Genomic DNA, 24510 nt, shown 5'->3' on the forward strand with positions numbered 1-24510 from the left:
ACTATTGGAACAGCTACAGCTAAGTCGCTTCAGTCGTGTCCAACTCTGTGCGACCCCACAGACGGCAGCCCACCAGGATCCTCCGTCCCTGGGGTTCTCCAGGCAAGAGCACTGTTGGAATAGAGATGTATATTACGGACAGACACACGTGCCTGTGTGCTCAGTCACTTCAGTCGTGTCTGACTCTTTGCAACCCTATGGACTGTAGCCCACCAGGCTCCTCTGTCCCTGGGGATTCTCCAGGCAAGAAGACGGAAGTGGGTTGCTGTGCCCTCCTCCAGGAGATATTCGCCTCCCAGGGATTGGACCCACAGCTCTTAAGTCTCCTGCATTGGCACAGGCAGATGCAGAACTAGAGCTACCAAGATTGCCACTTTCTGGTAAGAGAGATTGCTGCCACCTGGAGGATGAACGCCAGCGTGAAAATCCAATTTTTGGGAAGCTCAGAACAGTTGTGTAAATGCTGGCTCTTATGTTTTAAAATTTGAACTTCATGTAAAATGGTGCACAGGCACATAGCCTTTTCCTTCCTAAACTGTACCTAAGCAACCTGAAGTTGGTCCAGGACTAATCTATTTCTTTCCCTTAGAAGAAATAGATCAAGCTCACAGAAATATAATAACCAGCCAAGTCAAGCTGAGAGGGAAAAGATTTGAGTGCTAGTTCTAAGACTTTGCTGTGGGGCTTTGAAATCTTCACATTAGGACCTGGGGCTTCCCTCATAGCTCAGTCGGTAAAGAACCTGCCTGCAATGCAGGATACTTGGGTTTGATTCCTGGGTCTGGAAGACCCCCTGGAGAAGGAAATGGCAACCCACTCCAGCTTCTTGTCTGGAGAACCCCACAGACAGAGGAGCCTGGCGGGGCACAGTCCATGGGGGCGCAAGAGCCGGACACGAGTGAGTGATTTTCACTACTACTACTACTTTCACTAATGGGTGGAACTAGTCTACTCTATTTTCTAATTGGTCACATTCATTTTCTAAATGCATAATGAATTAGAGAGAAATGAGTTCTATTATAAACTGTTCATTTACTAATTCCCTGAGTCAGAGACCTGTCTTGGGCAAGGATCCAGCTCTGACGTGCGGCTGTTTTATGCCAGCTTGACATCTACCTGAATATACAGGCATCTGCCATTTACCCAGTCGAACATTTTAAATATCACCCTTGCTAGGTCCCCTCTCAAGGAACATTCTCCCAAGTTTAGGGATGAAGACTCCTGGCCTCAAAGGAAGGCCACCTTTAAAGTCAGATTTTGATAGGATGCTTCTGCTTTGTAAATGTTTTTCCACATCTGGGCAAGGAGTCTGTTCATTTAGGATTGGAATGGCTATGCCACACTGTTGGTGCAGGAAATATTGTTTCCCTTGAAAGTTGCCTTTGAAAAAGATAGGATGGCCCACCTTCACAGGGAATTAGCAAGTAAAGTTGTGTAGTCTCAAATTCAGTAGAACTCTTATTTTGATTGGTTCTAAACACTACCGGCTACAATGCAAATCTAAAATAAGAGGTGTCAAAGACTCCCAGAGAAAAAAAGTAAATACAACAAATGAAGGCAAAATATTTATACTTTTTATGAGCATAACTTTTGAGAAAAACTGTTCAGAATGATAGAAATACAAGTGTGGACTTCGTGAAGCAATCAATCAGTAAATTATATACTATCACTTGCACAAATACTTTGAAATAGATTAAAGAGATAAGGCTTTAGATATCTAAATTTTATAATTATTTTCTACTTGGAAAAATTCCTTTTCTTTTCCAAGTGACAACCAGTTACTCAATTGAGTTATGAAACCTATAACTTTGGTATATAAAGTATTCCGCAGAAACCCTGCTCAGAGAAGGCAGTGGCACCCCACTCCAGTACTCTTGCCTGAAAAATCCCATGGGTGGAGGAACCTGGTAGGCTGCAATCCATGGGGTCACTAAGAGTTGGACACGACTGAGCGACTTCACTTTCACTTTTCACTTTCATACATTGGAGAAGGAAATGTCAACCCACTCCAGTGTTCTTGCCTGGAGAATCCCAGGGATGGAAGAGCCTGGTGGGCTGCCATCTATGAGGTCGCACAGAGTCAGACACAACTGAAGAACTTAGCAGCGGCAGCAGCAGAAACCCTGCTACAGAATTATAAGATTAGGATCAAAGAGATAGAAGTTGGCACCCTTGGCATCAGACAGACAATCAATAGATGTAAAAATTATTTAAGGAACTTTTCCTTCTACTAGGATCTTTTACTATAATTTGAACAGTTTTAATGGGGTTTCCCTGGTGGCTCAGCGGTAGAGAATCCACCTGCCAATGCAGGAGGTAGGGGGCAGGGTTGATTTGGGGGTTGGGAAGATCCCCTGGAGAAGGAAATGGCAACCTACTCCAGTGTTCTTGCCTGGGAAATCCCATGGACAGAGGAGGCTGGCAGGCTCCAGTCCATGGGACCACAAAGAGTCACATACAACTTAGCACTGGAACAACAACAAAAGGGCTTTAATACTACACCATAAGATTAATCTGAGGAAGTTTGTTTTAAGCACTAGTGAAATTTACTTACATCTTTTAATACTGAAAAATCCAAAACAAAATTTATTTTTATGAATTTGAGTAAAAGAGCAGATAGACATCTTCTCCCTGATTTTTATCACAGAGCAAAAATTCAATGCAAACATGACATTGTAGTTTATGTAAAGTTTGAATTTGTTTTTGGCTAAAACTGTAGCTTCCTAAATTTGTTACATTTATTCTTACACCATTATTCAAAAGTACTATATAAAAGGAAACATGGATTCAGTTAAACTGAATTTTTAAAGCCATTGTTATACAATTGACTCTGGTAAATTTTCAACACTACTGAGTTATATGGACTTACAGACATTTTCTGTTTACACTACCTAAGGGATGTTTTAAGGTTTTTTATTTTTCTGATATGTTCTTAATATTTTTAAAAAATTTTACTTGTTTGTTTATTAATTTATTTGGCCTTGCTGGGTCTTCATTGCTGCACACCGGCTTTCTCTAGTGGGGACTACTCTTCTGTTGCTGAGCACAGGATCTAGAGTACACGGGCTTTAGTAGGCACATGAAATATTCCCAGAACAGAGATCAAACCCACGTCCCTGCATTGGCAGGTGAATTATTAACCACTGGACCCCCACAGAGGTCCTAATAGGTTCTTAATATTAATAGTGGTTTAAGTGATTTAATATCAACTTGTAAGTTCTTACTGGTTTTGATATCTTGGAATAGCAGTAACAGTGATATTCTTGGGTTGCCAGGAAATTTTCTAAAGGTAACGTTTTATGGGGCAGAGAAGATGTCTGTTGCATGTGTTTTAGTGAATTTTTTGTTTTAGATAACTGTAGAGTCACATACAGTTGTAGGAAAATATAGAGATCTCATGCATCCTTTACCCTAATGGGATCATCTTACAGATGTCAGTGCAATATTCCAGCTAGGATATAGACATTGATGCCATCAAGAAACAAAAGAATTCCACCATTGTATTGCACTTTGAAAGTCACAGTCACTCCCCTCCAGCCCTCACCCCATTCTCAACCCCAAGCAACCACTACTTTGTGCTCCAGTTCTATAATGTTGTCATTTCAAGAATGTTCTATAAATGGAGCCAGATGGTACCTAACTATTTTGGCTTCATTTTAGCACAATTCTTTGGAGTTTTGTCCAGATTGCTCCAGCTATCAGTAGTTCATTCCTTTTTAATGTTGAGTTGTATTCTTCGATACAGATGTATCACAGTTTCACTATTCACCCCTTGAAGGGCATCTGGATTGTTTCCATTTTGTAACCATTATGGATAAACTACTATAAATATTTATGTACAGGATTATGTGCAAACATAGGTTTTCATTTCTCTGGAATAAATACCCAGGAGAAAGTGAAAGCATTAATTGCTCAGTTGTGTCTAACTCTTTGCAACCCCGTGGAATGTAGCCCACCAGGCTCTTCTGTCCATGGAATTTTCTGGGTAAGAATACTGAAGTGGTTTGTCATTTTCTTCTACAGGGGTCTCCCAAACCCAGGGATTGAACCCTGATCTCCTGCATTTCAGGTAGATTCTTTACCATCTGAGCCACGAGAGAAGCCCCAGTGTCCTGGAGTGCAAATGCTAAATTGAAGGTTAGTTGCTAAATTGAAAGCTAGTTGCATTTTAAGAATCTGCCAGTGTCCCTGAGTGATTGTGCCATCTTTCTTTCCCACCAGAAATACACAAGTAATCTAGTTTCTCTGCATTTTCAACAGCATTTGGTGTCACATTTCTTTTTTTTTATTTTAACCATCTCTTGTATATGTGATTCTCTTAGGAATGTGGTGACTTATCATAGTTTTTATTTTCATTTCCCTAGTGAGTAATGACGCTGAACACTTTTCAAATACTTGTTTACTGTCTGTATATGTTCTTCAGTGAAATGTCTCTCTGCGTCTTTTGCCCGTGCTTTTTCGTGTTGTTTGCTGTTTGTACTGTTGAATTTTGAGGATTCCGTATATATTCTAAATAGTATTCTTTTGTTAGATTTGTGGCTTGAAATTGTTTTCTGCCGGTGTGTTTGCATCGTTTTATCAGGATCTCTCATAGAATGGAAGTCTTAAATTTTGATTATATGTAATTTATCAATTTTCCTTTTTTGGATCAAATCTGAGAACTTCTTGCTGGTATTTGTGTTCAGTCGCTTCAGTCATGTCTAACTCTCTGTGACCACATGGACTGTAGCCTGCCAGTGCCAGACTCCTGTGTCCACAGGATTTCCCTGGCAAGAATACTGGAGTGGATTGCGCTTTCCTTCTGCAGAGGATCTTCCTAAGCCAGGGATCAAATCTGCATCTCCTGTATCGGCAGGTGGATTCCTTACCACTTCTCATCCAAACTGTAATACTTTGGGAAGTATTCCTTGAGACACGAGGGAAGCCCTTGTTAAAAATGAGTTAACCATAAATGCATAAGTTTATTTCTGGGTTCTCTCTTCTGTTCCACTGGTCAATATGTTTGTTTTTATGGCAGTACCAGCTGTGTAATATAGGTTCAAATCAGGAGCATGATGCTTCCAGCTTTGTTCTCGCTCAAAATCGCTTTAGATGTTTTCAGTCTCTTATGGTTTCATACGAATTGCAGGGTTGTTTTTCTTTTTCTGTGAGAAATGCCACTGGGACTGATAGGAATTTAGCTTAAAGAAAAAAAACTCCAACTCATAAGGGCATCTATTTTATCTGTGAAACCTATGCTTTCACATATTTGCCATGCATTTGGTTCATTTCCTGTCTTATATGTTTAAGTTTGCATGATACCATCCCAGTTTACACCTGATATATCAGTATAATAATCACTAGTGACCCCTTATGCTGTCAGAAGTATTACAGTTTAGATGAGAAATTGTATGTTCACCTGTCCACACACATTGTAATACCTCCAACATGAATTACCTCCCAGCTCTCCATATTGAAAAGGTGCTATGACATAAACAAAACACTACAGTTTAAAAGAATAAAATAATACAGTTTCTACCATATAAAGTTTTATGCTTTATTGAAAGATTGAGGACTGAGTAGGCCTTTTGAGAGCAGGGAACCAATGCCTTGATGGCACCTAAAATCTGCTCACTTCTGCTGGGGTAATCATTGTCCATTGGAATTTCTTGGCTCCAGACTTCACCTTTGCCAACGAAGAATCAATGTGTGTTCTTATTTGACAAGGAATATGATGCCAATATTCTTGTTAATTAGAACTTGCTTAGGATTATTGATGATGGTGTGAAAGTGCTGCACTCAATATGCCAGCAAATTTGGAAAACAGTAGTGGCCACAGGACTGGAAAAGGTCAGTTTTCATGCCAATCCCTAAGAAAGGCAAAGCCAGAGAATGCTCAAACTACTGCACAATTGCACTCATCTCACATGCTAGCAAAGTAACGCTCAAAATTCTCCAAGCCAGGCTTCAACAATCTGTTAACCGTGAACTTCCAGATGTTCAAGCTGGTTTCCAAAAAGGCAGAAGAACCAGAGATCAAATTGCCAACATCCACTGGATCATGGAAAAAGCAAGAGAGTTCCAGAAAAACATTTATTTCTGCTTTATTGACTGTGCCAAAGCGTTTGACTATGTGGATCACAATAAACTGTGGAAAATTCTTCAAGTGATGGGAATACCAGACCACTTGACCTGCCTTTTGAGAAACCTGTATGCAGGTCAGGAAGCAACAGTTAGAACTGGACATGGAACAACAGACTGGTTCCAAATAGGGAAAAAAGTATGTCATAGCTGTATATTGTCACCCTGCTTATTTAACTTATATGGAGAGTACATCATGAGAAACGCTGGACTGCAAGAAGCACAAGCTGGAATCAAGATTGCCAGGAGAAATATCAATCACCTCAGATATGCAGATGACACCACCTTTATGGCAGAAAGTGAAGAACTAAAGAGCCTCTTGATGAAAATAAAAGAGGAGAGTGACAAAGTTGGCTCAAAGCTCAACATTCAGAAAACTAAGATCATGGCATCTGGTTCATCACTTCATGGCAAATAGCTGGGGAAACAGTGGAAACAGTGTCAGACTTTATTTAGGGGGCCCCAAAATCACTGCAGATAGTGACTGCAGCCAGAAAACTAAAAGACACTTACTCCTTGGAAGGAAAGTTATCACCAAACTAGATAGCATATTCAAAAGCAGAGACATTACTTTGCCAACAAAGGTCCGTCTAGTCAAGGCTATGGTTTTTCCTGTGGTCATGTATGGATGTGAGAGTTGGACTAGAAAGAAAGCTGAGGGCCGAAGAATTGATGATTTTGAACTGTGGTGATGGAGAAGACTATTGAGAGTCCCTTGGACCGCAAGGAGATCCAAGCAGTCCATCCTAAAGGAGATCAGTCCTGAGTGTTCATTGGAAGGACTGATGTTGAAGCTGAAACTCCAATACTTTGGCCACCTGATGTGAAGAACTGACTCATTTGAAAAGACCCTGGATGCTGGGAAAGATTGAAGATAGAAGGAGAAGGGGATGACAGAGGATGAGATGGTTGGATGGCATCACCAGCTCAGCGGACATGAATTTGAGTAAACTCTGGGAGTTGGTGATGAACAGGGTGGTCTGGTGTGCTGCAGTCCATGGGGGTCACAAAAAGTCAGACACAACTGAGTGAATGAACTGAACTGATTGTGTACTCACATACAAAAAGAAGCTGCTACATTGCAACAGTCTGAGAAATGGGACCTAGATACATACACTAGTAGGCTTTGGGGAAATGTAGGGGTAAAAATTTAATATTAACAATACAGTGAAACATAGTAAGCCTGAGTACAGTGATAATACTGATAAAATGTTTCATATATTGCAGTCTTAAAGGAACATATCAAAACCTTTCTTGTAAGGATTGAAATGTTGCACAGTTTGTACTTGAGAGATAGAAAATCTGGAGCTCAAATGATGAGTTCTCATGAGAATTTAAACCTGATTTAAAAAAAATTGATCCTGGCAAAGAAAAATGGTTTAAGCTCCTTATTTCACTGTTAGTAGGTAATATCCTATTCATCATTTCTCCTTATCTGGAGGAAATTTCAACATTCATAGGGTTTTTAAAAACACTCCATGTTGATGTATGGCAAAACCAATACAATATTGTAAAGTAATTAACCAGCAATTAAAATAAATAAATTTATATTAAAAACACTCCTATTTGAGTCCTTGTAATTAACTAGAAGTTTATTTTAAAAATAAAAGTGATTTATTCACCTTCACCTTTGCAGCTGTAGAGAGAATTTTACTTTGTACCATAAATCAAATTCAAAGAATCTTATTCCATAAGATATTAAGCTGAAACTTTCACGAAAATACACATCGACTTCTTGTGAAATATACAGACTTGTGTGAATTTGCATTAACATTATCTGGGTTTTGTCCACTATTCACGTAGAGTCTTCTAGGAAATATTATTTGACCAGAATGCTTTTGAAAAACCCAGTAGAAATTACTGTCATATCCTTTGAAAACAGCCTCCAAAACAGTCTGTATTTTTTTCACTATTCTTCATACTTGATGAATTGTAGCTCTGAGTGTCATGTTGACTTCAAGATACAAGATGGACACTTTTTAGAAATGTCTCTGTATTCCAAAAGTATAAAAATACTTGTCAGATTTCCTTATCAACACAGAAAAAGATCACTGCCAGCTTGATTCTTTTGGCACATAATTGAGAAACTGTTTTTCATTTAATTTAGCATGAGTTTGGTGATTTAGACTTTCATTGGAAACCCACATGCATTTTAGTCAACACTGTTTTATATTTAGATTTTTAGGTTTTTAAAAAAATATCATTTTAGAGAATAAACTAAATACCAATATATATGTCTTTTTACAGCTAATCAAATTTTCACTGATTCCTGATGAAAGGAGAAAAATAATAAAAAAAAAAAAGTAGTGAACTTTACATAACACTGATTTATCCAATTTAAAGGGTCATCTTTTATGAGACTATATCTTTTCTGCTTTTTTATATCAAAATTATTTCTTTTATGAAATAATGATGGTGGTTGACATTCAGTTCTGTTCAGTTCAGTCACTCAGTTGTGTCTGACTCTTTGAGACCCCATGAATCGCAGCACACCAGGCCTCCTTGTCCATCACCAACTCCTGGAGTTCACTCAGACTTGCGTCCATCAAGTCAGTGATGCCATCCAGCCATCTCATCCTCTGTCGTCCCCTTCTCCTCCTGCCCCCAATCCCTCCCAGCATCACAGTCTTTTCCAATGAGTCAACTCTGTGCATGAGGTGGCCAAAGTACTGGAGTTTCAGCTTTAACATCATTCCTTCCAAAGAAATCCCAGGGCTGATCTCCTTCAGAATGGACTGGTTGGAACTCCTTGCAGTCCAAGGGACTCTCAATAGTCTTCTCCAACACCACAGTTCAAAAGCATCAATTCTTCGGCCCTCAGCTTTCTTCACAGTCCAACTCTTAAATCCATATATGACCACTGGAAAAACCATAGCCTGGACTAGATGGACCTTTGTTGGCAAAGTAATGTCTCTGCTTTTGAATATGCTATCTAGGTTGGTCATAACTTTTCTTCCAAGGAGTAAGCGTCTTTTAATTTCATGGCTGCAGTCACCATCTGCAGGGATTTTGGAACCCCAAAAAATAGTCTGACACTGTTTCCACTGTTTCCCCATCTATTTGCCATGAAGTGATGGGACCAGATGCCATGATCTTAGTTTTCTGAATGTTGAGCTTTAAGCCAACTTTTTCACTCTCCTCTTTCACTTTCATCAAGAGGCTTTAGTAGCATAGGAACCTGAAATGTTAGGTCCATGAATCAAGGCAAATTGGAAGTGGTCAAACAAGGAGGCCTGGCATGCTGCAATTCATGGGGTCACAAACAGTTGGACACAACTGAGCGACTGAACTGAACTGAACTGAATACAAGTATCTGGCCCCTTGTGCATCTACTAGCACTGAAATTGCTGGATATTACTTTTTAAGAAGAAGACACGTTGGAATACACGGAATCTTTAAACACTTGGAGAAATCCAACTTGTCTCAAACCATGAATAATCAGTAAGTAAAACTCGTCATAGCTTTCAGAGACCCCAAGGACCCATTGCAAAGAACGTCAAGCTAGACTAAGGTCTCTGACAGTCCAGAAAGTTACAAAGAGGCTCATCTGAGATTCAGAGGAGAAGATGCTCCATGGAACATTTTATTTGTATGGTACCAGAATTCCTAGTTCCTTCTTAGTGAATTGGAATCCTGGTAATAGACTCTTTTCTTAGGGGACCTATACGCATTAGAATGCTTTCTGCTATGTGTAACAAAAGCCTGACTCAAAGTAGCTTCAACAATAAAGAAATTTATTATTCCACCAACTCGAACTCCAAGAGGCAGAGTAGGCTTCCAGGTTCGTGGATTCTTTAGGGAAGCACGGTTATCAGCAACCCAAGAAACTTTGCACCACTCTATTTTGGAAGAGAAATACAATTATCTCAACTGGCCTTGAATATTTATCAGGGATTGATGAATGCAATTGTGAATATGTGAATATGAATCAGTTTTGTTTACTGCAGGGTTTTTGAACCCTGAATGTAAAATAGAACTCCTAATTCTAACTCAGGGTTTCTTTCCTGACTTTTAAGGTAAATTCATAAAATTGAAATTAAGAGTGAGAACTGGCTGGCCAGCTACCTACCTACCTATATGGGCCTCCCTGGTGGCTCATATGGTAAAGAATCTGCCTGCAATGCAGGAGTTCAATTCAGTTCAGTCACTCAGTCGTATCCAACTCTTTGCAACCCCATGAACCACAGCACACCAGGACTCCCTGTCCATCACCAACTCCCGGAGTTCACCCAGACTGGCATCCATCGAGTCAGTGATGCCATCCAGCCATCTCATCCTCTGTCATCCCCTTCTCCTCCTGCCCTCAATCCCTCCCAGCATCACAGTCTTTTCCAATGAGTTAACTCTTCGCATCAGGTGGCCAAAGTACTGGAGCTTCAGCTTTAGCATCATTCCTTCCAAAGAAATCCCAGGGCTGATCTCCTTCAGAATGGACTGATTGGATCTCCTTGCAGTCCAAGGGACTCTCAAGAGTCTTCTCCAACACCACTGTTCAAAAGCATCAATTCTTCTGCACTCAGCCTTCTTCACAGTCCAACTCTCACATCCCTACATGACTACTGGAAAAACCATAGCCTTGACTAGACAGACCTTAGTCGGCAAAGTAATGTCTCTGCTTTTGAATATACTATCTAGGTTGGTCATAACTTCCCTTCCAAGGAGTAAGCGTCTTTTAATGTCATGGCTGCAATCACCATCTGCAGTGATTTTGGAGTCCAAAAAAGAAAAGTCTGACACTGTTTCCACTGTTTCTCCATCTATTTCCCATGGAGTGATGGGACCAGATGCCATGATCTTTGCTTTCTGAATGTTGAGTTTAAGCCAACTTTGTCACTCTCCTCTTTTACTTTCATCAAGAGGCTTTTTAGTTCCTCTTCACTTTCTGCCATAAGGGTGGTGTCATCTGCATATCTGAGCTTATTGATATTTCTCCCGGCAATCTTGATTCCAGCTTGTGTTTCTTCCAGTCCAGCGTTTCTCATGATGTACTCTGTATATAAGTTAAATAAGCAGGGTGACAATATACAGCCTTGATGTACTCCCTTTCCTATTTGGAACTAGTCTGTTGTTCTATGTCTAGTTCTAACTGTTGCATCCTGACCTGCATACAGATTTCTCAAGAGGCAGGTCAGGTGGTCTGGTATTCCCATCTCTTTCAGAATTTTCCACAGTTTACTGTGATCCACACAGTCAAACGCTTTGGCACAGTCAACAAAGCAGAAATTGATGTTTTTCTGCAACTCTCTTGCTTTTTCCATGATCCAGTGGATGTTGGCAATTTGATCTCTGGTTCTTCTGCCTTTTCGAAAACCAGCTTGAACATCTGGAAGTTCACAGTTCACATATTGTTGAAGCCTGGCTTGGAGAATTTTGAGCATTACTTTACTAGCGTGTGAGATGAGTGCAATTGTGCAGTAGTTTGAGCATTCTTTGGCATAGCTTGTCTTTGGGATTGGAATGAAAACTGACCTTTTCCAGTCCTGTGGCCACTGCTGAGTTTTCCAAATTTGCTGGCATATTGAGTGCAGCACTTTCACAGCATCATCTTTCAGGATTTGAAATAGCTCCACTGGAATTCCATCACCTCCACTAGCTTTGTTTGTAGTGATGCTTTCTAAGGCCCACTTGACTTCACATTCCAGGATGTCTGGCTCTAGATGAGTGATCACACCATCATGATTATCCAGGTTGTGAAGGTCCTTTTTGTACAGTTCTTCTGTGTATTCTTGCCATCTTTTCTTAATATCTTCTGCTTCTGTTAGAGCCATACCATTTCTGTCCTTTATCAAGTCCATCTTTGCATGAAATGTTCCCTTGGTATCTCTAATTTTCTTGAAGAGATCTCTAGTCTTTCTCATTCTGTTCTTTTCCTCTATTTCTTTGCATTGATCCCTGAAGAAGGTTTTCTTATCTCTTCTTGCTATTCTTTGGAACTCTGTATTCAGATACAATGCATGAGACCCAGGTTCAATTCCTAGGTTGGGAAGATTCCCCTGGAGAAGGAAATGGCAAACCCGTTCCAGTATTCTTGCCTGGAGAATTCCATGGACAGAGAAGCCTGGCTGCAGTCCATGGGGTCGCAAAGAGTCAGACCCAACTAAGCTACTGACTCTTTCACTTCTTTCACCTACCTCTATACAGTCCCGTGGAGACTCTCCAGTGTAGTCATAACACAGTTCCTGAATCCTAAATGAAAGCCTGAGACGAGGAGTTGTGGGAGAGCACTAGTTAAAAAATACAATGCTTGAGGAAAAGCCTTTTTTTTTGGAAGTCTGTGGCAGAAAATCTACCAGAGGGGAAGGACACCTAACCTAATTTTAATGAACCTAGCTTAATTTTAACAAATAATAAAACATCAATTGATGAACAATTTTGTATTCCACTGACTAGTCAGTAATGGATTCAGTGAAGAGAATCTGGAACTAATGAATAAACTGAGCATTAACTTACCTTTCATCAAGAATATATGAGCTAACTAGCTATATACTATGGGCAACATTTTTCTTTCTCTTTATTTTAATTTGTTTTTGGTCATGCTGTGCAACTTGTGGAATTTGGGATTTTAGTTTCCTGACCAGGGACTGAACCCAGTCCTCAACGGTAATAGCTCAGAGTGCTAACCATGAACCACCAGGGAATTCTCAACAATATTTTTCTTAACTTATTTCTTATTTATTGAGGTATTTTTTTAAACTGGGAAATATTTTGACAACCCAATTTATTACATATACTAAAACTTACAATGCATGCTAAAAAGAGAAATTCATAGATGAATTACTGAAAATGAAACACTGATATTACTATAGAATTATGTTAGTGTTTTTGGACATGTACATTTGTCTCAGTCATGTGAATTGCTTCTTCAAAGATAAGAGGATGGAAAAGTAGAGAATTTCATTTCTAGAAGAAGATGAGTGTGTAACTTCTGTTGAATAAGAATAAAAATTTCCTCTAGTTGATGAAACTCTCATTCAAGCCACATATTTTCTGTCTAGTCTCCCTAGCTTTGGGTAGAATATAAATTTCTAAGAAATAGACAAGGAGAATGCTGGATTTGCATACAAATGTTGGTGCTTTTGCCAAATGTAGCTATTCAGTGCAGGAAAGCTATCTCAGGAGCTGACAAAACAGATTTGAATAATGGCATCTTGGGATTAGAAAAGACCATATATTTCCATCTGATGCCTGCATTGTGTTCTAAAAATAATTACAAGTTAATTTTTACAATTTAATATTTTAATGTACATATTTCGGTGAAACTTTGAGATTCAGCATCCTATGTATTAATTTAGTTGACTATCCCTTTGACACTTAATAATTCATTAATTTGTTCAACAAATTTAATATCTGCCAGCAGGCACTGCTCCAGGCACTGGGAACAGAGCAGAAGACAGAAAGGATACAATCCTTGTCCTTGGGTAGATTACATTCTTGCAGGGGTAGGGTAGGCGGGTGGGGGGTGGGGTATGGAGGCAGGAAATACCCAAGCAAATGACTGAACAAGGTAATGTTAAACAGTAACAAGGCAATGGGACAGGATGATAAGATTGAGAGTGATACAAGAAAGCAATACAAGCTGGTTAGAGAAGGGCCCTGAGGAAGTGATATTTGAGCTGAGACAGAAATGATGCAAAAGAGGAAGTCATGTGCACAAAAACCTTCATTCTCACCAATATCAATAATATGTACAAAGGAATACTGCTGCTGGAGCACCAGGCCTTATTCCTTACAGCAGACTGGCACTCAAAAACTTGTTTAATTGAAAAATGTCACATTTATAATAAAATACAACTGTAGATGTTCATTTGTTTTGCAAAATATGGGCACGTTTAGCAGGTGCTTCAAGTTGCTGCAGTCTATTGTCTGGATTGGGGATCACTAAGAACTAAGGGAAGAAGTGGTAATTCTTAACTTCTATAATTGTGGGCTTAGTTGTTCGGTCCTTCTAATTCTTCCTGACTCCCTGGACTGCCACAGTCCTCTGTCCATGGGGATTCTCCAGGCAAGAATACTGGAGTGGATTGCAATGCCCTCCTCCAGGGGATCTTTCCAACTCAGGGATCAAACCCAGGTCTCCCACATGGCAGATGGATTGTTTACCGTCTGAGCCACCAGGGAAGCCCAAGAATACTGGAGTGGGTATCCTATCCCTTCTCCAGGGGAACTTCCTGATCCAGGAATCAAACTGAAGTGTCCTGCATTGCAGTAGGATTGTCTACCAGCTGAACTACCCGGGAAGCCCAACTTCTATAATAGCTCCAGTTTTGCTACTTAGTTTCAGGTAACATAATGTCATTAAATGCTTTGTGAGAATATATATTTGGCTGCTTTTTTGTTGTTTGGTCTTAAGTTGAAAGACAAGTTATTTAACAATAATAAAAAAGTGGATAGTCAGTATCTTTCACCAGCCTCAGACACATCTTCCTTAAATATGTTCATTTGTTTTCACTTGTACTAATAACTGTGAAACAAAAACAGAATTATAATCTGCTGTTGTCTGAAATATGCCAGGTGGTAAACTTTCAAAAAATATATGTACCAGGGCACATTCTTGCTCCTAAACCTTTCTCTAAAGTTATTTTAAAACAAAACTTTAAAATGATTTCAGGAAATAGTTTGATTTTATAAATATTTTAAGTGATTCAAAAAATATAAAATGGCTCATGTTGAACACAGTGTTATGTATCCTTCCTCAGAAGGCAAGACCAAAAAGTTTTCTAAGAGAATTTTGTTTTCTCAAAACTCATTTTTTAATTCCAAAAGTTTCAAAGGGAAGCAAAATTCATATAAAAGAGAGACAATGCCACATGATCTGGCATACATATCTAGGACAGATAATGAATGAGGGAGAAAATTAATGAGGGTGATTAAGACATGAGAGAAGCTTCAAAAGAGAATAAATTAACCACCCAAGGATTAAGAAAGTTCTCTTAGGAAATCATGACATCCTTAAGTGTTTTGCTAAAACACTTATGGTTGTGAAAGTCAATTATAAAAGATGGTTTATCTCCTACAATCCTATAAAACTCAACACTTGAATTATTCTTTATTTATGAGTCAATGTGTTGTTAAAATTATTATCTAAATTTTGTTTAATGTTCAATAAAGTGGCTACACTTTTAGTTTTATCTCTCAGGATAAATTTCCAATTAAATCTTTTTTCCTATTATAACTGAGCAGGGAGACTTATTGTCTTATAACAGAAAGACCAAATATTGAGGCAACAATCCTTTGCTTTGCAGAAAAGTCTTTACCGCGGAGTAGCCAGGTAAGGAGATAAGATCTGTCAGATCTGTCTCCCCACTGGCTTTTTTTTTAAGGTTTTGTGTGGTTTTTTAAATATTGATTCATTTATTTTTGTTTTTGGCTGAACTGAGTCTTCATTGCTGCATGCAGGTTTCCCTTAGTTGTAGTGAGCAGCTCTTTGCAGTGGCTTCTCTTATTTCAGAGCATGGGCTCTAGAACATGCGGGCTTCAGTAGTTGCAACACACAGGCTCAGTAGTTGTGGCACACAGGCCTAGTTGGTCCTCGGCATGTGGGATCCTCCCCAGCCAGGGATCAAACCCATCTCCCCTGCATTGGCAGGCAGGCAGTTTCTTATCCGCTGGACCACCGGGAAAGTCCCCCAGTGGCTTTTGATTGAGATATTTATCATGGAAGTAGGGAATAGAAGGATTTGGAGGCTATCAGATGAATGGTGGAGGGGTAAAGGGAAATTTCAAGAGTCCACTGTGCAGGCGGACAGTGTCTTTCGTGTCTCTTCATGGCTCAAATGTGCATATTTGGGGGATTTCCCTACGTTACATGTAGATTTTTGGCTTGTGATGTCCAAAGTTCCCTTCTAGGTCATTCTAGTCCTTTAACCTGTGTGTTAGTCAAACAGACTGTCAGTGAGTTATTTTCTTATCTGCAGTTTTCTTGGTTTCACACGCAATTGTAAATACCAGTTCCAAGATGAGGCCAAGACTTTGGGTCTGGGCTCCCATGTTGAATGATTGTCAATATCAGTTGGGGTTTAGGGCTTAAAAGATACATGACAGACAACAAATGTAGAAATTTACAAGAAGGAATATAAATCCTAGCATGCATAAAACAATAATACCCAGTTAAAATAATCCCTCAAATGTAGACCTCATTCCTGATGGGATCAATGAGATGATATTTTCTAAAAGATTGAATCTTTTAGAACCTTTTCTAAAAGGTTCTTGTGATGACACTTGTTAGAGCCAAGATGCTTGTTGTCTAATTTTATCCCAGTGAATTTCTACTTCCTAGGAAGTGTTAGTATAAACACAATATGATGAGTTAGCTACTGCACAAACACCTCCTTGTTCGGCTAGAATTCAGTCTAGAGCAATTCTGTTGTTTAATGCTACTCTGCCTAAGGAATCTAGTGCCTTCTTCTAGATGGTAGTGGCTTGAGTTGTCTCTTTTGCTACTATTCACAAGGTGAGGGAGAGATTTTTAATCCTGTGTTTTTGAGCAGCAAGCCCCCATCACGGTTTTAGAGCCATCCAAAGAAATATCTGGTGGAGTCCAATAGCCCACTTGGGCAAATACTTATCTGGAACTCTGCCAGGTGAATTAGCATCTAATCTGGGCTTTATAGCTCTGGAGGAAAAGTTTTAAGGAACTAGTCCAGAGTTGAAAGTCATTAGACTTTTGGATGGAGAAAAGAGTGATTCAATACCCTAGTAAGGAAATACCTCCCATATACCAACTGGTACATTCACAGGCCTAAGATTGACCATCAGAACTGCAGACCAAGGTGTACCCTGAGGAGATACAGAGAATGCAGGACATATAGTTAAAATGTATGCTCTCATTTTGGGGGATTTTACCTGAGACATGAACAGGTAAAGGCTCAGTGTAAGGCATTGTCCAAGAGGAACAGTTTAATTTGCAAAGGAGCATGTGTTTTCTCTTATCTTACTATCATGAATATTTGAGTAGCTCGATGTTTATCAGTTTGGTTGAAACTCTTACATATTAAATATAGCAGGAAAGCAGATTGGGAAAGATAAGTATGGGTTTTACAATATCCTGACCAAGCGGCACTATGGCAGGAACCTTGACAAGGGCATATGCTAGGGTCATCTTTTCTATCTGAGAAGAGGACCAAATTTAGGCTTAGTCGAGAATAAAAGCAGGGGACAGGAAATTCTTTGTCAACAGGAAAATTTCTGTTGATTAGCCTGATAGACTACATCTGAGGGTGTTTCATCACTCATCATGGTGAAATTGGGTATGCTCAAGAACTCAGTTATTGGCATCTCTGTATTATCACCATGATCACATATGGAGTCAGGCTTGGGATGATTGATATACCCAGCCATCAGTTGGATTTCCTGATTTTGAAAAAGCTTGTTAAGTTCTTATTAGGGTATTATCTTATTGATATAATTGAGGCATATGAGAGACTAAGGCAAATAAGAGGGGGTAGCAAAGGAAAATAGGGAGCATTGGGGGCTCTTTCTTAGAAGACCTGCTGCTGCTGCTGCTAAGTTGCTTCAGTTGTGTCTGACTCTGTGCAACCCTATAGACGGCAGCCCACCAGGCTTCCCCGTCCCTGGGATTCTCCAGGCAAGAACACTGGAGTAGGTTGCCATTTCCTTCTCCAATGCATGAAAATGAAAAGTGAAAGTGAAGTCTCTCAGTCATGTCCAACTCTTAGCGACCGCATAGACTACAGCCTACCAGGCTCCTCTGTCCATGGGATTTGCCAGGCAAGAGTACTGGAGTGGGTTGCCATTGCCCTCTCCGCTTAGAAGACCTAGAAGCTATATTTCTTCTAAAAGCCAATTTTTCTTCTTGTTATTTCTTTCTGAAAGGCAATTTAAGATCAGTTAAGTGTTTGAGGTCATAGAGGGGAGTGGAAGTCAGTGTTAGGATTCTGCCACCAATCCACTTCTGATGGCCTGATGTTCTGAGATGCTCATCCCATCGTTTCCACTCTGTCTTAACTCGATGGAACAATTTCAGCGGTTTGGTGGGCTTTATCCCACAGCCAGATGGTCTCTGGATTGGTTAATTACATGTAAGATGATGATCATATCAGTTTGTCTCAGTCTTAATTTTACTTATGGTCTTCCAATAATTGTTAGTAGAGCTCCTTTAGTCCTCAGATATGTCCTGGTTTAGATGATATATCATGTGGTCATCCTAAGCATAAAGAAGAACTCTTACTTAAGAGAGTTCTTAGTCCTACACTTTCATATTAAGCAGAAGAATATTAGGCAGAAGAAATAGATACTATGGCATATCCCCGGAAATGACCACTTCTTAGACTGGACCCTATGTCACTGCAGATAGCACTGGAATCTCTAAGGGAAACCAATATTAGGAAGTTTTGAAAAATACCTGGTGAGAAAGAAATGCATCTCAAATAAGACCTGGAAATTGGAACTGCTATTGTTGCAGATGTTTAAACTTTGCAAGTAAGTGAAAGCTGTCAAATGTCTTTAAGACAGAAGAGAGAATCCTTTTTTCAATTAAAAAATTTTAATTGAAGTATATTTGATTACAATGTTATATTACTTTCTGCTCTTCAGCAAAGTGAATCAGTTATACATATATCCTCTCTTTTTAAGCTTCTTTCCCATATAGTTCATTAGAGAATATTGAATAGAGTTTCCTGTGCTATACAGTAGGTCCTTGATGCTGCTGCTGCTAAGTCACTTCAGTCGTGTCCAACTCTGTGCGACCCCACAGACGGCAGCCCACCAGGCTCCCCTGTCCCTGGGATTCTCCAGGCAAGAACACTGGAGTGGGTTGCCATTTCCTTCTCCAATGCATGCAAGTGAAAAGTGAAAGGGAAGTGGTTCAATCGTGCCCGACTCTTAGCGACCCCAGGGCCTGCAGCCCACCAGGCTTATTAGTTATTTATTTTATATGTTGTAGTGTGTGTATGTGGGCTTCCCTGGTGGCTCATATGGTAAAGAATCCACCTGCAATTCAGAGACCTGGGTCAGAAAGATCCCCTAGAGGAGGGCATGGCAAACCACTCCAGTACTTTTGCCTGGAGAATCCCTATGGCCAGAGAAGCCAGGCAGGCTATAGTCCACGGGGTCCCAAAGAGTTGGACATGACTGAACAACTAAGCAGACACACAGTATGTGTATGTCAATCCCAACCTCCCTATTTATCCCTCCTTCCTTTTCCCCCTCATAACCCTAAGACTGTTTTCTACATCTGTGACTCTATTTTTTGTAAATAAGTTCATTTGTACCATTTTTAAAGATTCTATAAATAAGCAATAAAATGCAATATTTGTCCTCTGACTTACTTCACTCAGTATGACAATCTCTAGATCCATCCATGTTGCTATAAGTGACATAATTTCATTCTTTCTTTGGCTGAGTAATATTCCACTGGATATATGTACAATATCTTTATCCATTCCTCTGTTGATGGGCATTTAGGTTGCTTCCCTGTTCTGGCTATTGTAAATGGTGCTGCAGTGAATACAGACTGCACACATCCTTTCAAATTCTGGTTTTCTCTGGACATATGCCTAGGAGTAGAATTTCTGGGTCATATGGTAGCTTTATTTTTAGTTTTTTAAGAAACCTTCATACTGTTTTCCAAAGTAGCTATACCAATTTACATCCCTACCAACAGTGTTCACTTTTCTCCACACCCTCTCCAGCGTTTATTGTTTGAGATTTGTTGATGATGGTCATTTTGACTGGTGTGAGACAATATCTTACTGTAGTTTTGATTTTTCATTTCTCTAATGATTTAGTGATGTTGAACATCTTGTCATGAGTTTTTCGCCATCTGTATGTCTTCTTTGGAAAAATGTCTCTTTAGGTCTTCTGCCCATTTTTTGATTGAGTTGCTTGCTTTTTTGATAAGGGGCTGCATGAGCTGTTTGTATATTTTGAAGGTTAATCACTTTTGGTTGCTTTGTTTGCAAATAATTTCTCTAGATCTGTAGGTTGTCTTTTTGTCTTGTTTATGGTTTCTTTTGCTGACCAAAAGCTTTTAAATTTAATTAGATCTCATTTATTTTTGTTTTTATTTTCATTACTCTAGGAAGAATCCCTTGGTGAGTTATATTAAAAAAAATATTTTTTCATTATTACAAGCAATGCTACAGTCAACATCACCTTGCTTCATATTCTAGTAAAGAAATTTTCATCGCTCCCGCCCCAGCTCGCGCTGCCCGGGCGGGCGCCGGCCGCTGGCGCCGCTACTGCCCCCGGGGCGCGAGTCCGCCGCCCGCCGCCCGCCGCGGGGCGCGAGTCCGCCGCCCGCCGCCCGCCGCCCAGGGACCCGGCGAGGGGCGGGGGCAGCCCGGAACCGGCCCCGGATCGCCCCCGCTCCCGTCTCACGCTTCCCGGAAAGTTTGTCCCTTTGCACTCTGCCCAGCCGCTCCGGGAGCCCTGCCGCGACGAGGGTTTCCCCCACAGCCCCAGCTGGCGCGGCCAGGCCCCCAGTGTAGGATGGGGCTCCTCCTACGAGGGCCGGTGGCAGCCAGAACTGATACAGCTCCCCTGGTCTGCGGCCAAGACGCCAGCTGAGGAGGGTGGGCGTACTGGAGCCATGGCTGGCGCCTCAGTGAAAGCCCGTGAGACCAGTCAGGATGCCAAGTGTGTGGTCAGCATGCAGGGCAGCACCACCTCCATCATCAATCCCAAACAGAGCAAGGATGCCCCCAAAAGCTTCACTTTCGATTACTCCTACTGGTCACACACTTCGGCGGAGGACCCCCAGTTTGCATCTCAGCAGCAGGTGTATCGGGACATTGGAGAGGAGATGCTGCTGCATGCCTTTGAAGGCTACAATGTGTGCATCTTTGCCTATGGGCAGACGGGGGCTGGGAAGTCCTACACCATGATGGGGCGGCAGGAGCCGGGGCAGCAGGGCATCCTGCCCCAGCTCTGTGAGGACCTCTTCTCTCGTGTTAGTAAGAACCAGAGCGCTCAGCTATCTTATTCTGTGGAGGTGAGCTACATGGAGATCTACTGAGAGGGTAGGAGACCTCTTGAACCCCAAGAGTCGGGGCTCTCTGCGGGTCCGAGAGCACCCCATCCTGGGCCCCTACGTGCAGGACCTGTCTAAACTGGCTGTGACCTCCTACGCTGACATTGCTGACCTCATGGACTGTGGCAATAAGGCGCGCACCGTGGCTGCCACCAACATGAATGAGACCAGCAGCCGTTCCCACGCTGTCTTCACCATTGTCTTCACACAGCGCTGTCACGACCAGCTCACTGGATTGGACTCAGAGAAGGTCAGTAAGATCAGCTTGGTGGACCTTGCTGGCAGCGAGCGGGCCGACCCCTCAGGGGCCCGCGGCATGCGCCTCAAGGAAGGCGCCAACATCAACAAGTCCCTGACCACTCTGGGGAAGGTGATCTCAGCCCTTGCGGACGTGCAATCAAAGGAGCGGAAGTTGGATTTTATCCCTTACAGGGACTCTGTGCTCACCTGGCTGCTCAAAGAGAATCTGGGTGGGAATTCCCGCACAGCAATGATTGCAGCCCTGAGCCCCGCGGACATCAATTATGAAGAGACTCTTAGCCCCCCCAGGTATGCTGACCGCACCAAGCAGATCCGCTGCAACGCTGTCATCAATGAGGACCCTAACGCCCGGCTGATCCGGGAGCTGCAGGAAGAGGCGGCCCGGCTGCGGGAGCTGCTCATGGCTCAAGTGCTCTGGGAGGCCGGAAGGTGGACGAGGGGAGTCCCGAAGGTGCTTTGCCGGCTCTGTCGTCACCCTCTGCCCTAGCTTCGCCTTCATCCCCCGCAGCTCACAATGGGGAGCTGGAGCCCTCATTCTCCCCTAATGCCGAGCCCCAGATTGGGCCTGAGGAGGCCATGGAGAGACTGCAGGAGACAGAGAAGATTATCGCTGAGCTGAATGAAACCTGGGAGGAGAAACTCCGTAAGACGGAGGCCTTGAGGATGGAGAGAAGCACTGCTGGCTGAGATGGGGGTGGCTGTCCGGGAAGATGGGGGAACCGTGGGCGTCTTCTCTCCAAAGAAGACTCCGCACCTGGTGAACCTGAACGAAGACCCCCTGATGTCCGAGTGTCTGCTCTACCACATCAAAGATGGCGTCACCAGGGTCGGCCAGGTTGATGAGGACATCAAGCTGACAGGGCAGTTCATCCGAGAGCAACACTGCCTGTTCCGGAGCATCCCTCAGTCAGACGGAGAAGTGGTGGTCACCCTGGAGCCCTGCGAAGGAGCTGAGACCTATGTCAATGGGAAACTTGTGACCGAGCCCGTGGTGCTGAAGTCAGGGAATAGGATCGTGATGGGCAAGAACCACGTGTTCCGCTTCAATCACCCGGAGCAGGCACGGCTGGAGCGGGGGCGAGGGGTCCCTCCACCCCCAGGACCACCCTCCGAGCCCGTTGACTGGAACTTTGCCCAGAAGGAACTACTGGAGCAGCAAGGCATCGACATCAAGCTGGAGCTGGAGAAGAGGCTTCAGGATCTGGAGAACCAGTACAGAAAGGAAAAGGAAGAGGCTGACCTTCTGGAGCAGCAGCGGCTGTACGCGGACCCTGACAGTGGGGATGACTCCGACAAGCGCTCCTGCGAAGAGAGCTGGCGGCTCATCTCATCTCTGCGCGAGCAGCTGCCCCCAACCACGGTCCAAACCATCGTCAAGCGCTGTGGCCTACCCAGCAGCGGCAAGCGCAGGGCCCCCCGCAGGGTGTACCAGACCCCCCAGCGGAGGCGGCTGCAGGGCAAAGACCCTCTCTGGGCCACCATGGCCGACCTGAAGACGCAGGCTGTGAAGGAGATCTGCTATGAAGTGGCCCTGGCTGACTTCCGCCACGGGCGGGCCGAGATCGAGGCCCTGGCTGCCCTCAAGATGCGGGAGCTCTGCCGCACGTACGGCAAGCCCGAGGGGCCTGGGGACGCCTGGAGGGCTGTGGCCCGGGACGTCTGGGACACGGTGGGCGAGGAAGAAGGTGGCGGAGGTGGAGGCGGCGGCAGTGAGGAGGGAGCCCGCGGCGCAGAGGTGGAGGACCTGCGGGCTCACATTGACAAGCTGACGGGAATCCTGCAGGAGGTGAAGCTGCAGAACAGCACCAAGGACCGCGAGCTGCAGGCCCTGCGGGACCGCATGCTTCGCATGGAGAGGGTCATCCCCCTGACCCAGGATCATGAGGATGAGAATGAAGAAGCTGGTGAGACCACGTGGGCCCAGCCCCAAGGGTCTGAGGCAGCGGAGGAGGAAGACCCCAGTGACCGAGCGCCCCCTGCCCGGCCCTCCTCGCCACCCCTGTCGAGCTGGGAGCGGGTATCAAGGCTGATGGAGGAGGACCCTGCCTTTCGACGGGGCCACCTCCGCTGGCTCAAGCAGGAGCAGCTGCGGCTGCAGGGACTGCAGGGCTCCGGGGGCCGGGGAGGGGGGCTGCGCAGACGCCCCCCGCCCGCTTTGTGCCCCCTCATGACTGCAAACTGCGCTTCCCCTTCAAGAGCAACCCCCAGCACCGCGAGTCCTGGCCGGGGGCGGGGGCTGGGGAGTCCCCAGCACCACCACAGCCCCCTGAGGAGCTCACTCCACCTCCGGCCACCCCTGCTCGAAGGCCCCCAAGTCCCCGCAGGTCCCACCGTCCCTGCAGGAACTCCCTGGACTGGGGTGGGGGGGGGCGGCGGTCCCTGGGAGGGGGTTCCACACAGCCCGAACCCCAGCACTTCCAGCCCAAAAAGCACAACTATTATCCCCAGCAGCCCCAGCCATACCCAGCCCAGCGGCCCCCAGGGCCCCGCTACCCCCCGTACACTACACCCCCGAGAATGAGACGGCAGCGCTCAGCCCCTGACCTCAAGGAGAGTGGGGCGGCCGTGTGAGCCCCGCATCCTGGGCAGAGAGGGCCTGGTGGGGCCCCTCAGTGGGAGGAACACTGCTTCCCCAGAGGCAGGGAGGCCCTGGAAAAGAGAGAGAGAGAGAGAAGGTCCGAGTAGGTGATAGAAGACCTAGGGGTGACTGGGCCGGAGGCTGAGGAAGGACAAGGGCACGGAGCTGCCAGGAGCGAACCAAAGTGAAGGAGAGCGATGGGAAGCTGCCTCGGGGCCCCCCTTGCAGGGGAGGTCCCACAAACGCTGCTAGGGTGGGTGGGGGGCTGGGGTGCTATGTAGTCAGTGTTTAACTTTCTTTTCAAGTTGGGGCAGAGGAGAGAACCTAGAGGGAAGTGAGGTCTCCCCGTCCTGGCCCCTGTCTGTCTGTCTGACTGTGGTGGGTTTGTTTCCAGGGAGGTGTGGCGGGATCATAAGTCATTCCCCTCCCCCTTTCAGGCCTCCTGCTATATTTGGGGAAACCTGTCTGGTTTCTGGTTTGGCTCGGTCCAGTGAGTATGTGGGACCCTTCAATAAAAGCTAGCAAACAGAGAGAGAAAAAAAAAAAGATATTTTCATTTAAT

The 24510-nt window shown here is 43.6% G+C and overlaps 1 protein-coding gene across 1 annotated transcript; it reads left to right on the forward strand.

Moving 5' to 3' along the window:
• The first annotated feature begins 17409 nt into the window (after positions 1 to 17409).
• On the forward strand, positions 17410 to 24123 carry LOC128052086 (kinesin-like protein KIF1C). Its single transcript, XM_052644543.1, is given in 6 exon segments — positions 17410 to 17546; positions 20212 to 21090; positions 21092 to 21777; positions 21780 to 22035; positions 22037 to 23510; positions 23513 to 24123. Coding segments are annotated over 6 exon segments (3861 nt in total). The 3' UTR covers positions 23942 to 24123.
• Positions 24124 to 24510: the final 387 nt, after the last annotated feature.

Source organism: Budorcas taxicolor, chromosome 8, assembly GCF_023091745.1.
Source record: "Budorcas taxicolor isolate Tak-1 chromosome 8, Takin1.1, whole genome shotgun sequence".
Taxonomy (NCBI): domain Eukaryota; kingdom Metazoa; phylum Chordata; class Mammalia; order Artiodactyla; family Bovidae; genus Budorcas; species Budorcas taxicolor.